Source organism: Notothenia rossii, assembly GCF_949606895.1.
Source record: "Notothenia rossii genome assembly, chromosome: 11".
NCBI lineage: Eukaryota > Metazoa > Chordata > Actinopteri > Perciformes > Nototheniidae > Notothenia > Notothenia rossii.
Window position 1 is genome coordinate 23,764,840 of NC_136910.1, and position 18,120 is coordinate 23,782,959.

The 18,120-nt window shown below is 42.7% G+C and overlaps 2 protein-coding genes across 12 annotated transcripts in view; both read right to left on the reverse strand.

Annotated features, from left to right (window-relative positions):
• rbfox3a (RNA binding fox-1 homolog 3a) overlaps positions 1–18,120 on the reverse strand; it is an 836,552-nt gene that overhangs the window by 153,535 nt on the left and 664,897 nt on the right. Inside the window, exon 1 of one of the 9 annotated variants that reach the window (XM_079660086.1) lies at positions 249–1,420. The exons of 7 other annotated variants lie outside the window; for them this stretch is intronic. In XM_079660086.1, the coding sequence (XP_079516212.1) occupies positions 249–374 (126 nt within the window). In that variant the 5' untranslated portion in view covers positions 375–1,420. Of the gene's footprint in view, positions 1–248; positions 1,421–18,120 lie in introns of those variants that run through there. One more of the 9 variants, XM_079660082.1, reaches the window with a different exon arrangement.
• On the reverse strand, positions 10,591–16,690 carry LOC307025425 (uncharacterized protein). Of its 3 annotated transcripts, none has more exons than XM_079660079.1 (5): positions 15,453–16,690; positions 15,144–15,323; positions 14,830–15,038; positions 12,987–14,736; positions 10,591–12,881 (listed from the first exon to the last, which is right to left on the reverse strand). In XM_079660079.1, the coding sequence occupies exons 1-5, from the start codon at positions 15,715–15,717 to the stop codon at positions 10,657–10,659; spliced, it is 4,629 nt and encodes a 1,542-aa protein (XP_079516205.1). In that variant the 5' UTR covers positions 15,718–16,690; the 3' UTR covers positions 10,591–10,656. The 3 variants fall into 3 exon arrangements, with proteins under 3 accessions (XP_079516205.1, XP_079516204.1, XP_079516203.1); XM_079660078.1 differs by having other exon boundaries at positions 14,830–15,065; XM_079660077.1 differs by having other exon boundaries at positions 14,830–15,323.

Consider the following 18,120-nt stretch of genomic DNA (forward strand, 5'->3'; position numbering starts at 1 on the left):
GCACGATGAAGCTTTCCTTTCTATCCTGGATCACTGAAACGTTGACTTTAATTCAATGTATTATGTCAACACATTTCACATAACTGTATTAGGTTAGTTAAAAGCAATAATATTAAGTTGAAATAGAAAAAACATTGGGTTCAACTTTCAACTAACCTAAGTGAAATGTGTTTATGTAATACATTCAATTAAATGCAACGTTGCAATGAAGAAAAGAAAAGGAAAATAAAGGAAGGATGCTCTCTTACCTGGGGCAGATAGAGGAAAGCGGGGGGGCATTGCAGAGAATGGGGTAACATCCCGGAGCCGGACAGCAGCACACAGCCCGAGTTAGCCATAGAGCACAGCATGTGGAGACGGGACGCCTTACTCATAGAGACCCTCACCTCTCAACCTCCTGACACTCTCTGTCTCTCTCCACTTCCTCTCCCTTCTTCCTTCTACACTTCTGTCAGCGACGAGCAGTCACAGAGTTACTACCGGCCTACGCAGACACACACACACTAGCACTGCAGCTGCACACACACACACTCTGAGCAGAAGAAGAAGAAGAAGAAGAAGAAGAAGAAGAAGAAGAAGAAGAAGCGTCGGACGGATGGTGTGTGTGGGAATGTGTGCAGACGGGCAAAGTGTCTCTCCTCTGTTTACTTTGAAAAGAGGTGGAGAAGCCAAGGCACGCGAGTGAGGGAGGGATGGAAGAGGGAAGAGGAGGAGGAGGAGGAGGGGTGAAAGAAAAGGAGGTAAGAGGCGGGACAAAAGGAGGGCTTGGGAGGTCTTTGAGAAAAAGACACGGAGCGATTGGAGAAAAGAAGAGGGGATAGGAGGGAGGGATTAGAGGGGAGAGGAGTGGCTCTGGAGGGGGAGGAGGAGGAGGAGGAGGAGGAGGAGGGGGGGAGTCTCTGGGGAATTCTAACATCAAATGAGCAAGCATGAGAGACAGACAGAAAGAGAGTGTGTGTTTTTGTGTGTGTGCACATATGAGAGCAGCTGATCCATGGCGTTAACCCTTTCCACAGAGACTCACAGCCAACCCATAATAGCACCAGCCTCCGCGATGCTGCGTTGCCAAGCACAACATCGAAATAACTCCAAATCAGAGTTCCCCATGCACGCAGAGTGTCATGCAAAAAATTAAATACAACATTTCTCCATTGATCTTTTCCTTAAGTCCTACCGTAAATCAGTGTAACTGCGTCTGCATTCACCAGGTATCATGAGATAGCAATAAAGCAGCTGCCGAATCAGACAATACAAATAAAATGATATATAATTTATTCATCCCAAACTTGGGAATGTGCGGTACAGCAGCATGTCAACATGGTATTGTGCACAAAAGAGCAAACAGTAACTATATACACATGTCATCTCATCTGTAGGAAAATAGTCATGGATTGAATGTCTAATGTTGTGCTTAATTCATGAATAAAATTGTTTCAAATATATCTACATATTAACAATAGAAATATATATATAGAGAGCATCTATAGAGTGCACAATATACAAATAAACGGTAAATGTATATACTTTTTGGTCTCTGCCTTTCTTGCTTTTTTAATGGTTTGAATGAAAAGTAGGCATTCTTGCAAGGTGGAATACCCCCTCCCCAATAAGAAAATATGTATTTTATTATTCAAGGAACAATTAAGGACTGAAACATTTACAGTGTGTGTTTAACGCTTTTGCAAGAAAAAAGGCTTAATTTAATTTAAAGCTCGGCTGTAGGGGAGATATTTTCTTTAAGCGTAGCATTTCCCTAGAAAGAAGCAGGGTAATGGCAGAATAATGAGAAACAGTCAAATATACCTCCCCCACTCCTTCCTCCCTTCCTTCTCTCCTTCTGAGGGGCCTCGGAGGGGGGAGACAAGCAGCAGATTATTTATATATTTGTCTGTATATTTGTTTTTTGATGTTCTACAACATTAACTAAATGATTTAGTTTAATGTGAGGCTGGTGGAGGGATGTCAGTTTTATACACCTTCACTGAGAGAGGCGAGGGGGGAGGAGAGAGAGGGATATGTTCAACGCACCAGCAATCACACACACGCACGCACGCACGCACGCACGCACACACACACACACACACACACACACACACACACACACACACACACACACACACACACACACACACACACACACACACACACACACACACACACACACACACACACACACACACACACACACACACACACACACACACACACACACACACACACACGTCTTTTGTGGCATTTTAATCAGAATTCCTCATGTCAGAATCAATATTTGTTGATATCAATACAGTAAAATTGGTGATATTGGTAAAATAATGGCTTTAGGGGAATCATTTCTTGATAATATTATCAAAATGTGAATAGTGAGGTTATAATGGCTGGTAAAGGTGTATTTATGCAGTAAAAACTTTACTTTTCATATATATCTCAGGGAATGACTAATAATTGCTTGTGTGGGTTATGAATGTGAAAGCATGTGGCCCTGTTGAAGAAGTATCTATTCCACAGGCCTCGTCCAGCTATCAGGCACAACTCGTTTCAAATCAGTCAACATTGCAACACATTTAAACGTTTTTTTTTTTTATTCCTCTAACATTATGGAGAGGATTCAATGCATTTGACCTGACATCTTTGAGCATCAACGCCAAGTACAAGCATAGTTGGAAAAATAGAAGTATATATCAGGCATCCTCAAAGTCCGGACTCCGGTCCGGATCCGGACCGGACCACAACTGTCTCTGGACTCTGAGCAAATTATACTTTTCATATGTATTATCTGTATTATCTGTGTTATCTTTGAGACATCGCCACAACGCAACGAGTCAAAATGTTCCGTTATGTCCACTGCAAACAGCGCTCTGCATGTCCGACTGTTCCACTGTCTGTGTGTGTCAGTCAACGCATTGGTCCAATCACATTCAGCATCCCGTCAGCGTTTCTTTCCCCTACCAACAGTTTGCGAATCAGACGCACAGTAGGGCGGGTCTTCGCGGAATGCGGGTGGGAAAAGTTGTGGCTCATCGGATGAGAGAAAGTCTCTAATGTCCGAGTGCAAGTGAATGCAACACAAGACGCACGTCTTGTAACCCCTCCCCGGCCCTGGCGCGAGCGCGGAAATATGATTGGCGGCGATTTCATTTGAACGGGACGGCGCAAAACGAGAAGCATTCGGAATAACAGGAAGCTGTTGAGGAATGATCTGGTTCTAAGTTTGAAATTCAAAGCCTGTTTACATAAAAACCTGAAGATAGTTTTCAACTGTGACTCCAGAGCAGCATTTTGATACGATACATAAAAGCTGACATTCTGTTGCATGTGTCAGCAGCAGTTGACAGCCATTTAAATAGGTTTACAGTCTATGATTCGGACCCAAGTACTGAAGGAATGAGGTATTTGCGGTCTACAATGACAGAGAAGAGACTGTCAAGTTTGGCTGCACTCAGCATTGAATGAAAACGTACTAAAGCTGTTGATCTTAATACGTTTGTGAGGAGTTTTGCTGAACAAGATGGTAATCGCCGCATTCAGCTGTAATAGACATGTCAACTTGATGCTCTGCTCACGGATGAGCATACAAAACTGTTAAGATGATGACCTTACGTGAATAAAAAACAAAAATGTGTCTGCCCCCAAAAAAATGTTTTAAGTCCTAAGAAAGTCAAATAAGACGGTGTGTAAAACTACACTACCCAGCCAAAAAAGAGTAACCACTTTTATTTAACTAGGCCAGTAGGTAAGGACATTCCACTGGAAAATAACTGAAGTATAAAAGAATGCATGACTGAAGTGATGGAGACCATGTTTGAAAGCAAACAAAAAGAGGAAATAACAGGTCAAATCAAGCAAATCCCCCTCTCAGATTCCACAGCAACCAGAAGAACATAAATACTGGCTGATGATTTGATGAATCAGCTTTGTGATGGAATAAAAAATGCACAGTGCATTTCCTTAGCTGGATGAGTCCACTGACACCACTGACAATGCTCAGTTGCTGGTATTTGTGAGATTTTATGATGAGGCAAAGGGGGAGTTTGTTGAAGATGTGTTGGGCCTGACGAACATCAGTGGACACACAAGGGGGCAAGACATTTATAAAGCAATAATGGGAATGCTGAACGAAAGAGGGTGCAGCTGCCTTTATTCATAACTGTGCAGCACACTTCCACTCTGAGGGATCAAGCACAGACACAATAACAATGAAAACCGCTGCATACAGATTATTTTTGCTTTTGCAACCTCTTGTTAAGAATGTTGTTGCAAATGTTTAAAAGTTTGAATGACTGTAATAAACAGACCATTGTCTGATGCCCCTCTCACACCAACGCGTTTTCAGGGCCGGCTCGGAGCTAGAGCCTGAAAAGTACCGTTTTTTCCTGTTCACACCGCAGCGGTGCCGCCTTTTATACCTCATTCACACCAACGGTGTTTCAGGGCCGGTTCGGAGCTGGAGCTTGAAAAGCACCGGGTTTTCCTGTTCAGACCGCAGCGGAGCAGCCTCTTAGCTCCGGAATCCGGTTTGTTTCAAGCACCAAACAATTGTCCGGATAGAGCAAAAGCACTGCATACGTCACGCTTACGTCGGGGCGGAGGCAGGGGCAGGGGCGGGATCAACTCCTGAACAACAACAAAAAGCCAGCGTTTTATCCAGTTTGTACACAACGATGGAGACACTTAACAAGCAGCAGTGGTCCACTGAAGAGACTAGCTACCTACTGGGAATCTGGTCTTCCGAAGAGGTACAGAAGAAGCTGGAGCACAATCGGCCATTGTTGTTGTTGTTGGTGTGAGCTGTGAGGGGTTTCCGCGCGCTTTGGCTTTATGAAGCACGCACGCAAACGGTAACGTCATGACGCAAAAGATGACGCAATGACGCAGCACCAGTCGGACTCTGGGCAGTGTGAAAAGAGCCGGAGCTAAACCGAAGAACCGGTTCTGAACCTGAAAAGCTCTAGCACAGAGCTTGAACCAGAGTTGCGTTGGTGTGAATGAGGTATTAGCTCCGGGAATCCGGTTCGTTTCAAGCTCCGAAAAATTGTCGGTCTAGAAGCAAGACTCCGGAGCTAAGAGGCGTGCAGGAAACTAAACCCACCTCCCCTGAACATGGGTCGACTGAAGAGTTTCGTCATGCCTGCCTACAAGCAGTCACGCTGAGCAAAGTGACTAGAAGGCAACCACACTTATAAAAAAAACACACTTTATAAAGTCAGGCAACACTAACCAGGCTTCGTGTGATTCTGTTTATTTGCACCTTACTTTGACCATCCGCTCACTGTTATTGATCATTGTGGAGAGAGGCAGACGTTTTGTTTTGTATTACAGCAGCTATCGGATGGAATCAATACATGGGCTGCACAGGTTGTCATGTCGGACTATCACAAGTAGAATCATAATAAAAATACGCCGGTAAAATGTGCCTGTAGAAAACGGCTTATGCCACAATAGGATAGCAATAGCAAGTAGTCAGTTTACCTTCAGTTGCTATGCTAACACCACCCATTTTATACCAGAGACACTTTAATAACAGCGTTGTGATGCCAAACAGCGTCAATTCAGACTGACACACATTCACTTAAGGGGAATTGGGGATATGTATCAGCTGCTTGTTTGACAGTCAGACAGTGAATATTTTAGAGAGTCCGCTCTAAAGTATTAGCTAACCTGGAGCTAACGGGATAATAAACTCCTGTGGAAGAGCAGCACTGCAGCGGTCGGTAAATGCCGCTGAAACCCATTAAACGATGCAGAGAAACTAGTCCATGCATTTGTTACTTCAAGGCTGGATTATTGTAACTCCTTATTATCAGGGTGTACCAAGAAGTCAGTCAAGTCGCTGCAGCTGATTCAAAATGCTGCAGCTCGTGTACTATCCAGAGTTAGGAAAAGGGACCACATTACTCCTGTTCTGGCTGCCTTACACTGGCTCCCTATAGAACACAGGATAGAATTAAAAATTCTTCTTCTCGCCTACAAAGCCCTTAATGGGCAGGTGCCATCTTACCTTAAAGAACTCATTATACCCTATTGTCCTACTAAGGCATTGCGTTCCAAGAATGCAGGGTTGTTGGTTGTTCCTAGAGTCTCTAAAAGTACAATGGGAGCCAGAGCCTTTTCTTATCAAGCTCCACTTTTGTGGAATCAGCTTCCAGTTTGTGTTCGGACGGCAGACACCCTATCCGTTTTTAAGAGTGCGCTTAAGACCTTCCTTTTTGATAAAGCTTATAGTTAGGGTTGATTAGATTCAGCCCCTAGTTTTGCTGATATAGGCTTAGACTGTCGGGGGACATCTTACTTCTTCCTTCTCTCTGTCTATACCTGTGTACTCTCATGTTCCGATTAACCCAGCTTCCCCAAATTTCTTTCTTTTTGGTGTCTTTATACGCCGGGATCCGGAGTCATGGATGATCCTGCGGTCCTGTGTCATGGATCGAGAGTCCTGGATCTTGAGTCGTGGCTGTGGTCCTGGATCATAAGTCCTGGATGGATATACTCGTGGATTCATCTTCCTATTATACACACATGCATTTCCAAACATTTGGACTACCTATGTTGCAAATGTATTATCTTTTCAATTTACACACGGCATCTATTGCACGTCTGTCCGTCCTGGGAGAGGGATCCCTCCTCTGTTGCTCTCCCTGAGGTTTCTCCCATTTTTCCCTTTAAACTGTGGGTTTTCTCTGGAAGTTTTTCCTTGTACGATGTGAGGGTCTAAGGACAGAGGGTGACGTATTGTCATACTGATATTCTGTACAAACTGTGAAGTCCACTGAGACAAATGTAACATTTGTGATATTGAGCTATATAAATAAACATTGATTGATTGATTGATAATTAATAAACAATGAACCACGACACTCTGGAGAAAAGCATAAGGTTGGAGAAGTCATTATTTAATTTAATCTGGCTTTGTATGATTAAAAGCAACACGATCATCGACCCGACGCAGTCCCCCGTTGTTGTTGTTGTTGTTGTTTTGTTGTTGTTGTTGTTGTTGGAGCAAATCAGCGATGTAAACGGTGACGTCATGACGCAGCAGCGGCAGCACCAGTCGGGCTCTGGGTGGTGTGAACAAAGCGGGAGCAGAAAAGGGAAACCGTAGCTGAACCAGAAAAGGTCTAACACGGAGCTAGAACGGGAAAAGCGTTGGTGTGAAAGCCGCATTATTGAAAAATGTCTTTGGACCTTTAAAGGTCACATGTCATGGCCATTTCTAGTGATCATAATTCCATTGTTGAGGTCTCCTAAAATAGATTTATACTGTGCAATTTTCCAAACTCATATTGGTTTCTCACACAGCATCTCTATATAGTATGTGTATTCACCGGTATTCACTCTCTGTCCTAAACGGCTTGCTGGAGCTCGCCCCCCCCTCCCTGTGAGCTCAGTGTGCTGTGATTGGTCGAGCGACGTGCAGCTGATCGTGAGGCTCACAGGCTGCAGAAAATTGCACAGTAGAAATCTATTTTATTAGACCTCAACAATGAAATTATAGATATATCTATATAGATATATCTATATATCTATATAGATATATTAGGGCTGTCAAGTTAAATAACGTTAATAACGCGTTAACGCAACAAAAAATTAACGGCACTAATTATTTTAACGCGATTAACGCATGTGTATTTTTTGTCCTCGGCCGCCCCGTAGTTTCAGAGCACATCGAGTTTAAAATACCATCTACAAGCTGATGCTGACAGCCCCGCTCCTGCCGCCCGCTTGTTGCAGATCACACTTCCACGCTCACCGGCATGCACCGACTGGCTATTGGGAGGACCGGGAGGGTGTGTGTATGTGTGGCACGAGCGAGCGAGAGAGAAACCTTACGTGTATTGTTGTTGTTGGCATCTGGTGCTAGCTAGCTGCGCTAACGGATATAAGGAGCTGTTTAAATGAAAAGAGAGGAGTGACATTTCGCCACAACTGCGCCGAGCACTTGACTTTATGCAGGCAGCCAGACAGTGGGACATTGTACGAAAAGTGAGCACACTCAGCACGGATAGTGTGCGCAATATGATTGCAGCGTCAAGGCAGCTCCCGTTCGAGCATATGCCTTGAGTTGCACATAGCTCCAACGATCCATCACACACACACACACACACACACACACACACACACACACACACACACACACACACACACACACACACACACACACACACACACACACACACACACACACACACACACACACACACACACACACACACACACACACACTGGTATGGTATGAGAGAGGTTCCAGGTTGAATTGAGGCGAATATTTGTAATGTTCAGAGGTTGTTGTGTTTAATATTCATGAGAATATGTGTCATTGTCCAAATTATAATAAACATAAGCATAAAGCATATGTGTCCACTCATATGTTGATAAGAGTATTAAAAACTTGAAAAATATTCCTCTAAGGTACATTTAGAACAGATCAAAAATGTGCGATTAATTTGTGATTAATCGCGATTAACTATGCACAATCATGCGATTAATCGCGATTAAATATTTTAATCAACTGACAGCCCTAATATATATATATATATATATATATATATATATACATATCCGGCATGAATCGCTGAAAGGTTTGGGAAGCTTTGTTTCATGAAAGGCTGGCAGAGGGTGCGGCCATAGCTCTGGGCGTGGCTACTGGGTATCCCTACGTAGCGATACCCAGGAAGTAAATGAGAAATCTCCAACAAGGCGTTTTGGGGAGGTATTTTCTGTGTTAGAGGGTTTTTGACTCAGCAGACCGTTTACATGCATTAAAACCTTCATAACACACAAGGGGACGGGTAATAACCGGAAAAGCATGACATGGAGCCTTTAAGATTTGTATTTGAGTACCCCTGGTATAGATCATTGTCACTGTAAGATATTAACTTAGGTCCTAAAAAAGCTTAAAGTATTTAAAGGCAAAATGGATTATATTTCACTTTTTTGCAGGTCCAAGAGCAAAACAGACGGAAGTTCAAAGATGTGAAGGGATGCGCCTCTTCATTTACTTCATGATTTCAATTATCCATCAATGTAGCTGCACACACACTCATATACACACACACAAACGCACCACAAGCTGATTGAATGGCAATCTAATCTCCAATCTAGCTGTAATATATCGTTATCAAACGATATTAGACATTGTTTTTGAAAAGAAGAGTGTGTGTGCTCATGTGTATATTATGTATATTGTTTTTATATCAAAATATACAACATATATTTAGTGCTACATTACATCTCAAACTGACTGCTAATGAGCTTTTAAAAGGAAGGAATATATTCTGATGTACCTCATTTAGTTTATTAAAATATGTCATTTAAAGTAGTTGAAATTAAATTAATGCAAAGACTATAAAACTATCTGTCAATATGCAACTACACCTACTGAAATATATTGCCAGTTTAACTACCTCTAACAAGCAGCTTTGAATTCCAAATAGGTTGGAGGCACACTCTTTAGTCATCAGACAGTTTGATTTCGGAAACAAAGGAACAAATAAATTGTGAGGTGTAAAATGGGGGGTGGGCAGTGAAGAACATTCAGAAGGTCAAAAACTGCAGTACATGGAATGGCCATTTAGAGCTGACCCCAAATGTGAGTTAATCCCGTAGACCAGGGATCACCAACTACATTTGTCCAAGGGCGGAGTGCATAAAGCTTAGCAGACTTTTCACGCTAACGAAGGATCACTTCTTCTTCAGGGCAGGGAATGCTACGCAGTACGCAGTCTGCTGTCCCGCAGCTGCTGCCTCTCTGTTGGACTCCAATACTGCACATTACTCACGAGACAAAAAATATATCAAATTAAATAATTGAATGCAGCCTGAATGAAATCATCAGATCACAGACCTACTGTATCATGAGCATTTTTCATAGTGGCCAAACGGTGGTACTACAACTTTTGTGTCATGAGCCCCGAAAACATTTTCCCCATTCACTTACGAGAAAGAGACGTTCATAGCCCATAAAAGTCTTGGAAGTTATAAAATGCACTAAAAGCTGAATCCAGAGTTAATTGTACTGCTAGCTTGAAAGCTGTGTGTATTTATAATTACATCATTTGTTGTGTACGCACTTTTGCGACTTTTTCTCACTAGCTGTACTGTATGCTGCACCAAAAGCCCCAGAAAATTAACCGGTGGTTAAAGTAAATTATGGTAGTGGCCAAATGGTCGCACTACATCTTCCATCATAGGTCCCAAAAATAATTGTTCCCATTAAATTACATTGGGAAGAAGACGCTGAAAATCAATGCATGATGATCTTTGAGTTGCTACACAGGAGCTTCTCAGATACACAATTTAGTTAGGGAAAGTTAGGTATTTTTTTAGCCATATCGTGAAATAATTTATTACCAATAGCTTTTTTTACCATATGTTCCTATAGGTGTCTAGTAACACCTCCCGATTTATCCACAGCCAAATCCTCTGGGAATTGCCTTGAGAGCCAATCAAAGTTAGGGTGCCCATAGGGCGTGGGTAAAAATAGTGAAAAAAATGTTTCTACCAAAAGTGACTTTTGAGATGTCTAACTAGGGGTTTTTAGGGGTGCTGAATCTGTCCCAGTCATTGGTTTTGAGTAAAAATGACTCCAACTCCATAAACAATCCATAAAAAGTGGTTTTATTGAACAATTGCAAATCAAAACTAGCGTTATTAGTTGACATTTTAACAAACCTCATCAAACTCCCCTGCATCTCCCTCACTATTATTATCATCTGGCTGGTTGATGTTCTGGCAAGAGTTACCATGACAGTTCCCACAAGCAGAAATACATTTGACTCCTTGCTTTTTACAGCAGCACCTGAGAGTGCCACAGTCACCTGCGCAGTTGCAGCAGACTAACTTCAGAAGGTAATCTGGTGCCATGGGATCTGTTGTAGGGACTGGTTCATAACCATGTTTTCCTTGTTTCCATCCATACTCAAGGACATCCAAAGATGGACTTTGTAGCATTAGCCAATCTCTGGTCTGGAGATATGCCCGCAGTGAGTGCTGTGCTGCAGCTCCTGTAGTTGGAGGCAGTTTCTCAGGCTTGAGGCTCCCAGCTGCCGCCCGCTTGCTGAAGATATCAAATCTTAAATCTTCCAAATCTCCAGATGGATTACCACGGAATATGTTCTTGAACAGTTCGCAGCCAGCTTCGATGATGTCACTTTTCTTGGCTCTGATGTCACAGAACACATCCATGGCCCGCTCTGATTTGTCAGTCTGGCAGAGCTTGCTGAGCAACGTTGGTTTGCTAAACCCAGAAATTGCTGATACAGTATCACAGCCAGAGAAGCTATGTAGGAATATAAGGTATTTACGGTACCTCTCCGGGAGTGCCTCTCGAATCTTTCTGACATCATAAGATGTATCTTTAGCTGTCGTGAGGAAGACCGGGTGGTTTGCCCTATGATGGACCAGCATAACCAGGACGTCTGTGTCCTCAGCCCTCACCTCAACAGAAGACTCTATTGCCTCATTTAGTGCTGCAGACACGATGGAGGTGTCAGCATCATCAGAGCATAGTTGAACACTGATCCTAGCTCTTTGGAAGGTCTCAGCAAGGAGCAGAATGAGCTGAGCCTTGTTGTTCTTGTTGTCAAGAAACCTTTCCCGCGGAATGATGTTTTTTAAGTCTGGACGAATCTGAATGTCACAGCATGCATTCTTGGTTCGTCTCAGGTGGTCATGGTCCTTGGTGGAGCTACCATATCCATCAAAGACCACAGTGATCCGGACGTGTTGGCTACCCATGGACATCACAAACCGGAGGTAGCTCTCAGTGATGTCCTTCCACGTGAGGTTAGCCTCCCATTTGACGCTGTGCAGGAGCCAACCGCCATCAACCACCAGGCTTGTGCAGGTTAGTTTTTCAACAGGCTCCACAAAAGCCTTCAGGAACTTTGCTAGGGCAGCCTTGTCTGGCTTTCGCAACTTCTGATTCTTGTCAAATAGAGACATTGGTGTTGGCGTCAACTCAAAGCGCAAAGCTTCTTTGGTCTTGACTTCACGCTCACTAATGATGATGAGGCGGTTGAAGAGCTTGAGTGAGTCAGTGATTAGCTTCTCTCCATTGATTTTAGGAGCAGATCTGAGGCTTGCCAATGACTTGACCTTGTGCTTGGTTTCCATTGCATCCAGAACAGTTTTCCCATCCATCTTGGCCTGTATGGCTCTGCCAACCTCCTCTGCCTGATCAGCATTGACTGAGTCCCCAGGAGTGCTGCTGAACCCCGTCGAGAAAGATACCAGGGTCTTACTGTCCCGTATGGAATCAAAGGCGTTGACTTCCTCCAACCATCCAACTATGGCATTAACAGAGTCATTGTCTTTCTCCATCTGGGCTTTTGTGATGTCTGTGTGGATAGGTACCCTACGTTTGTTCATTACTCCTTCAAGCTCCTGGTGAATGAATGAGAAGTGGTTGAGAGTCTGAACCCAACACTTGTGAGCAGATTTGTTCCGGAACCGCCCTCTGCTTAAACCACCTGAGGATTTGGCCTCACGCATGAGTGTGGTTTCTATTGTGATGTCAGTCCATGTGCCTGACCACTCATGGTCTGAGAACCGGACTACATGGTTGCCATACACAGTAAACTTGGACAGAGTTTCCTGGAACATGGGACAGTCCTGTCGCTGCTGCATTAGTTGTACATAGAGCCTTGCTCCCTTTGCGTACTGATGGTGCCCTGCTGCTGCAAAGGTGTTCAGCATTCCAATGATGCAGCTGAGGTGACCTGTGTGGTCTGGGACATGCTCACTCCTGATAAATACCTTGATTAGATCGATTCTGCCATAGTACCAGACCCAGAGTGCAGGTGTTCTTCCAGCCTTAGACAAAGTCTTCAACCTCTCCTCCATCCTCTCCTTGAACACAGTGACTATCCTTGGTGTGTCCATGGAACCTGTTAGAGATAGACAGTTTTAATTGTATTACTACATAATGAGAAAATATAATTCGGCATACTCCGAGATAGTTTGAGACACAGATTAGGGAAAGGTCAAATTACCTCTTTTCATTTCTTTTGCAGTCCTGATGAAGTTCTCCATGTCTTCATAGTCCTGCTCGCTGAACGCAACATCTTTCAGCAAAAACTTGGTAATTGCCGCTGATGCAAGAAGGTGGAACCGGATGGCCTTAGCATAAGCCCTGCCTGAGAGAATGTGTTCTGCAGTGTTGCTGCCTGGGTAAACTAGCTGTATCAGCTCTTGCAGCCCTGAGTCTGCCATAATAACCCCAATAGAGCCCAGGAAGCTTTTCAGGAGATGAAACCCTCCTAGTCTAGTGATGATGGGCAAGTCAGACTGGAGAACTATCTGAGTTGCTTTCAGCCATATTGGCATGTCAAATGTGATGACAGTAGGAGACTGACCGCTGCGTAGGCACTCCATTAGAGTAGTGTAGATGGTTCTGTACTCGTTTGGGTCACCCTCAATGATTGGAAGAAACTCAATGAGGGACTTTTTCCTGCATTCAGTTTGATGTATGGATTTCATGAAGCCATTCCAGTTCGGATGTTCAAATGTGGCGTTGTAATTCTTGATAGCCCATCCTGCCATCCAACCAATGTCCCCTGACTTCAAAACCGGAGGGTCTTGGTGGAGATCAGCTATGGGAACCAAACGGATGTCTGCCAATCCTGCTTTGTTTTTTGGTACAAAGGACAGTATTTTCACCTCTGTTGCTTTGAGAGTTGCTACCTTTTCCTCAACTGCCATGTTCCTCCTTGGTATGGTTGTGTGAAGCTCATGTTGTCTTGTTGCTGGAGCAGGAGAAGTTACTCTGATCATGCCCATTGCATGGAATGCTGTGTTTCCTTGTAGTGAGGCAATGTTGAGATCTATATTATCACCAACACATTGATGAACAGTGCTATCGGCAGGAACAAAGAGGGCAAATGTTTGCTGATTCTCTTCATGCATTCCAGAACCACTCTCCTCTTGCTCCTCTGGCTGTTCTGCAGATAGGACTGCATCGACCTCTGCTTCCTCATGCTCCACAACATCTATACCATCTTCATCTGTGATTATGGTATCCTGGTCCATGCTACCACATCCATTTTTCACGTTCAAGTAACAATACTTGTAGTGATGGAGCTCAACATATGATTCAGAGTATCCTAAGTGATGAATACGGTCAATCAACCACTTTGATCCAAACATGTGGTCAAGCTGAATTGTAAGTCCAAGTTGGGAGGGCATAACTCCTGATCGAGGGCGGTATGCTTTCAGCAGGTTCTGTCCCCACATTGCCACCTTTTCGTCAGTTTTTACAATTGCCTTCAGCAACTGCTTGAGGCTGTCAGGAATCAGAGCAAGTTGGCTCTGTGTATTGGTCATGCTGTCTACTGAGGGATACTGCTTTGTGTCGAGTGAAACTCTTGCCAAGTCTCCACAGATCAGATGAATGGCAGTGGAAATTATGAGGTCTTTAAGTGCAGAATCATCCATGGTTTGTGAGGGGTTGATGACCTGCTGATGGTAGTCTCGGAGGATTGCCTCTGTAGTGTCTTTTAGCCACACAATGAATCTTCCTCCCTCATCTAATGTGAAACAGAGAGACTCCTCATAATGTTCCTGAAGCTTTTTTTTAAGATACATCCGTCCATATGTGAGACTTTTGTCCTCCGTGGGGTCAAGTTCTTCCATCTTCATGTGGATCTCAGCGAGACTTGTTACACCATGCTCCACTTCTTCATCCATCCATTTGCACAGTTTCTCAAACAGCAACTGCCTCTCCTCATCTGTAGGCCGTCCGACCTGTGGGGGAAAAACAACTTTTAATTGAAATGATTGGCTTCAGAACCTTGTCTACAGAGTCTGGGACTTCTGGTCTTGAAAGAAATATATTACCCCAGAGTTTGTAACTGGGTTCTCGAACTGGGACCTGCACCGAAGATGATACAGTGCCTCTTCAGCTACCAAATCTATTATTCCAGACAGGCGACCAGCAACTTCAACTCCCCAGGCATCTCCTCGTCTCACAGCTGTCTCCAACAAATTCCTTTTCAGTCTGTCCTGGAAGCGATTGTCAGGTGCACGATACAACTTCCGGGCTGTGTCTGGGTTATAGCCACATATATGATTTACTAAAGAGAGTTTTAATTTGAAAAAAAAGAAAGACCTTTCAAACTCATTCATGAGAATGTAGAAGACAGGCAACTTACTAGGGTATTTTACAAGCATTTCAACATTGATGCTCTTATTGCAGAGGATACAAACATCACGGTAGACCAGGTGTGCTGATGGGGTTTGGAATGTGGAGCTACCAGCACTTGAAGTACTTGGCCCAGACAGTACGCTGCGTCTTTTCATCCTGTCTGATCGTTGGTCTTGAGCATCTTGTCCTTTGGATGGATGAAAGACAATTTCGTGAGCTTTTATTCATGCCACAAAATGTATTGGATTGAAATGATGAGTTGAACGGAATGATTGACAGAAAGTGGCAACAACATTGACATAATGAAAAAGAAAACCTGAACGTTTCGCAATGGATACACTTCTCGAACGATGGTACAACTCGGTTCTACAATCCAAATGGTACTTCAGCTTGGGGTCATCTCCATCATTCCAGTCCTCATGTAGTCTGTTGATCAGCATTGCATCATCTACGATCTCAGAATAAGATAATAGCTGCTGATAACCTTTGTGAGTGACTTTTGAGAGTTTTTGCATTTCAGTCCCAGGACCACCACAGATGAAGCACCTCAAACCATGACAATTTGTGGTATCAACTTCCATACTGTCCTAAAAAGACAAGACAGCTCGGTGAACAATTACTTTTTCTTTTTGTTTACTAGGCAAGGCAAGGCAAAGGCAAGACTTATCAAACATATCATGCAGAATGGGTCCACACAGCCACATTAATAGATTATGTGTAACTATGAACAATAATCTCACTTTGAATCATATAGTGAGCCCACTATAAAATGACACAATTTACAACACAATTAATGTTGATCAATGACACAGAGACTATTTATAATGGTTTATTTAGCTAAGGTACTAGATTTGATATTAGCCTAATGTTAGCTAACTTAAGCTGGATGCTAGCTAGCAACATTCATTTTAGGCTGTAACTAAGAGATAAAAATGATGCATGGGCCTATAAATAAATGTATAGCCAACTAAACTTTAGAAAGCAAAATTATTTACTTACCATGTCAGAAAGTAACTTTGTTGTGGGCGTGTTGGAGCAGTGGTTAGTGTCTTCGACTGGTATACGGGAGGCCTGGGTTCAATCTGCACGCTTTGAATAAAAGCAGCTGCAAAATACCTCTACCTTGATATTCTCCACGTGCAGAGAAGTAATTATACTGAGCACGTACCTAGCAGATGTCATTACTGTAGTGTCTTTTAAATTCAGAGTGGATTATTCAATGTGTAGAATACATTTTTCACCCCAAATCCATAGGTTAAATTTGACAGATCAATATTTCAGGGTTAAGGAGTCATTTTGACTCAAAACTAATGGCTGGGATAGATTCAGCACCCCTAAAAAACCATAGTTAGACATCTCAAAAGTCACTTTTGGTAGAAAAAATGTTTTCACTATTTTTACCCAGGCCCTCTGGGCACCCCAACTTTGATTGGCTCTCAAGGCGATTCCCAGAGGATTTGGCTGTGGATAAATTGGGAGATGTTACTAGACACCTATAGGGACATATGGTAAAAAAAGCTATTGGTAATAAATTATTTCACGATATGGCCAAAAAAATACCTAACTTTCCCTAACTAATTGAACAACCCTTATTTAAATAATTTGGTCATTAAAGCTGTAAAGAGGTATTATCCCTATCCATTCAGTTGATTGAACGATATTGGATGCGATATAACGGATTGGAAGCGAGTCCAATGATTTTGCCTCCAACGCAGTATCCAGGTCTCTTTTTCCATTCATGGCTGCATCACACAGCAAGCCTCAACTCAACCAAATATACTACTTTAAGATCAGCCAAGATGGCTTCACAATGGCTCCTTTAAAACCGGCACATAGAGAGATATAGTGATGTCACATAGAATACCTGAATACGGGGCTGATCTTGCTTCAAACTTCAATTTATAACAGTAAACGGCAACAAAGTATAATAGAAAACAAATAATCATTTTCTAAATGTTTACATACAAATCTTGGATGGGGCAGCTTTAACGTAATCTTCGCTTTCTGTCCTCTCACTCACTCAATAACTGTCACCAATTATTTGTAACCTCCGATGCCTTTTATTGCTAGTAATGCAGAATGTCATTTCAGAGGAGGCAGCAGCATGTTGATGAGCTCTCCTCTGAAATGTAAAGTAGACAACATCACTCACTCCGTCTCCTCTTAACCAATGCAAATGACAACTATTGTTGTTGTCGTCTATTATCATGTTTTATTGATCGCTCTCACTACAGTCACACCTCTCAAGGAAGTGTGGCTGCAAAACGTTTTTTGTATTTTTATTTATTTATTCAGGCTTTCTTTGAGTGTTACCTGATGAAAACTTAAAAGGCTGGTGACATTGAGGCTTCAAAGCCACGCCTGGGCATCAAAGCCAGTTTCAACATATTGAAATATTTAACGTTTTTATTCTCTCAGCTGACAGGTCTGCTGTTTTCTGACTCCAATGGAAGGGAGGGAAAATGTTGGGAGGGACGAGAGGTCAGTGTGGGGGGTTCACATGAGCAGGCTAAGGGAGTAACTGATTACATGTAATGGGTTTACGTCAGGACACTCAGGATACAAAAAAAAGGTAACTGTATTCCCTCACAGTTACATAAAAAAGCTTTTTTTTAAAAATGGGGATTGCTAGCAGGAATACAATGTTATGTGTTTTATAAAAAATAAATGATATATTATGGATAGACGTACTGTGTGCGGTTAACTGTATACCATTGATTTAGCATTTTGAAGCTCTCACAGTATTTATATAGCACCTACATGTTGTTTATCATTTAAATCTCACATAAATGCATTCAAACAATAAATGAACTTCACTCAAAAGTGCTTCATAATCTACGGAACCAAGGGGAAAACATCCCAACCAACACAACTCACAGACCATTGACACTTTTTACCAAAGAATCATTTTGTCTTCTGATCATTTTTCTACAAAAAGTAGGTTTTGTTATCACTCAAAGTATATACTAGCAGGAGTACATCGT

Bases quoted from the DNA above. Each gene is read 5' to 3' on its own strand.
- LOC307025425 (XM_079660077.1), bottom strand. From the start codon at position 15,717: ATGGAAGTTGATACCACAAATTGTCATGGTTTGAGGTGCTTCATCTGT. The intron at 15,324-15,452 runs GTTTTCTTTTTC...ATCCATCCAAAG, and splicing joins ATCCATTGCGAAACGTTCAG to GACAAGATGCTCAAGACCAA. The intron at 14,737-14,829 runs GTAATATATTTC...TTTCCCCCACAG, and splicing joins ACCCAGTTACAAACTCTGGG to GTCGGACGGCCTACAGATGA.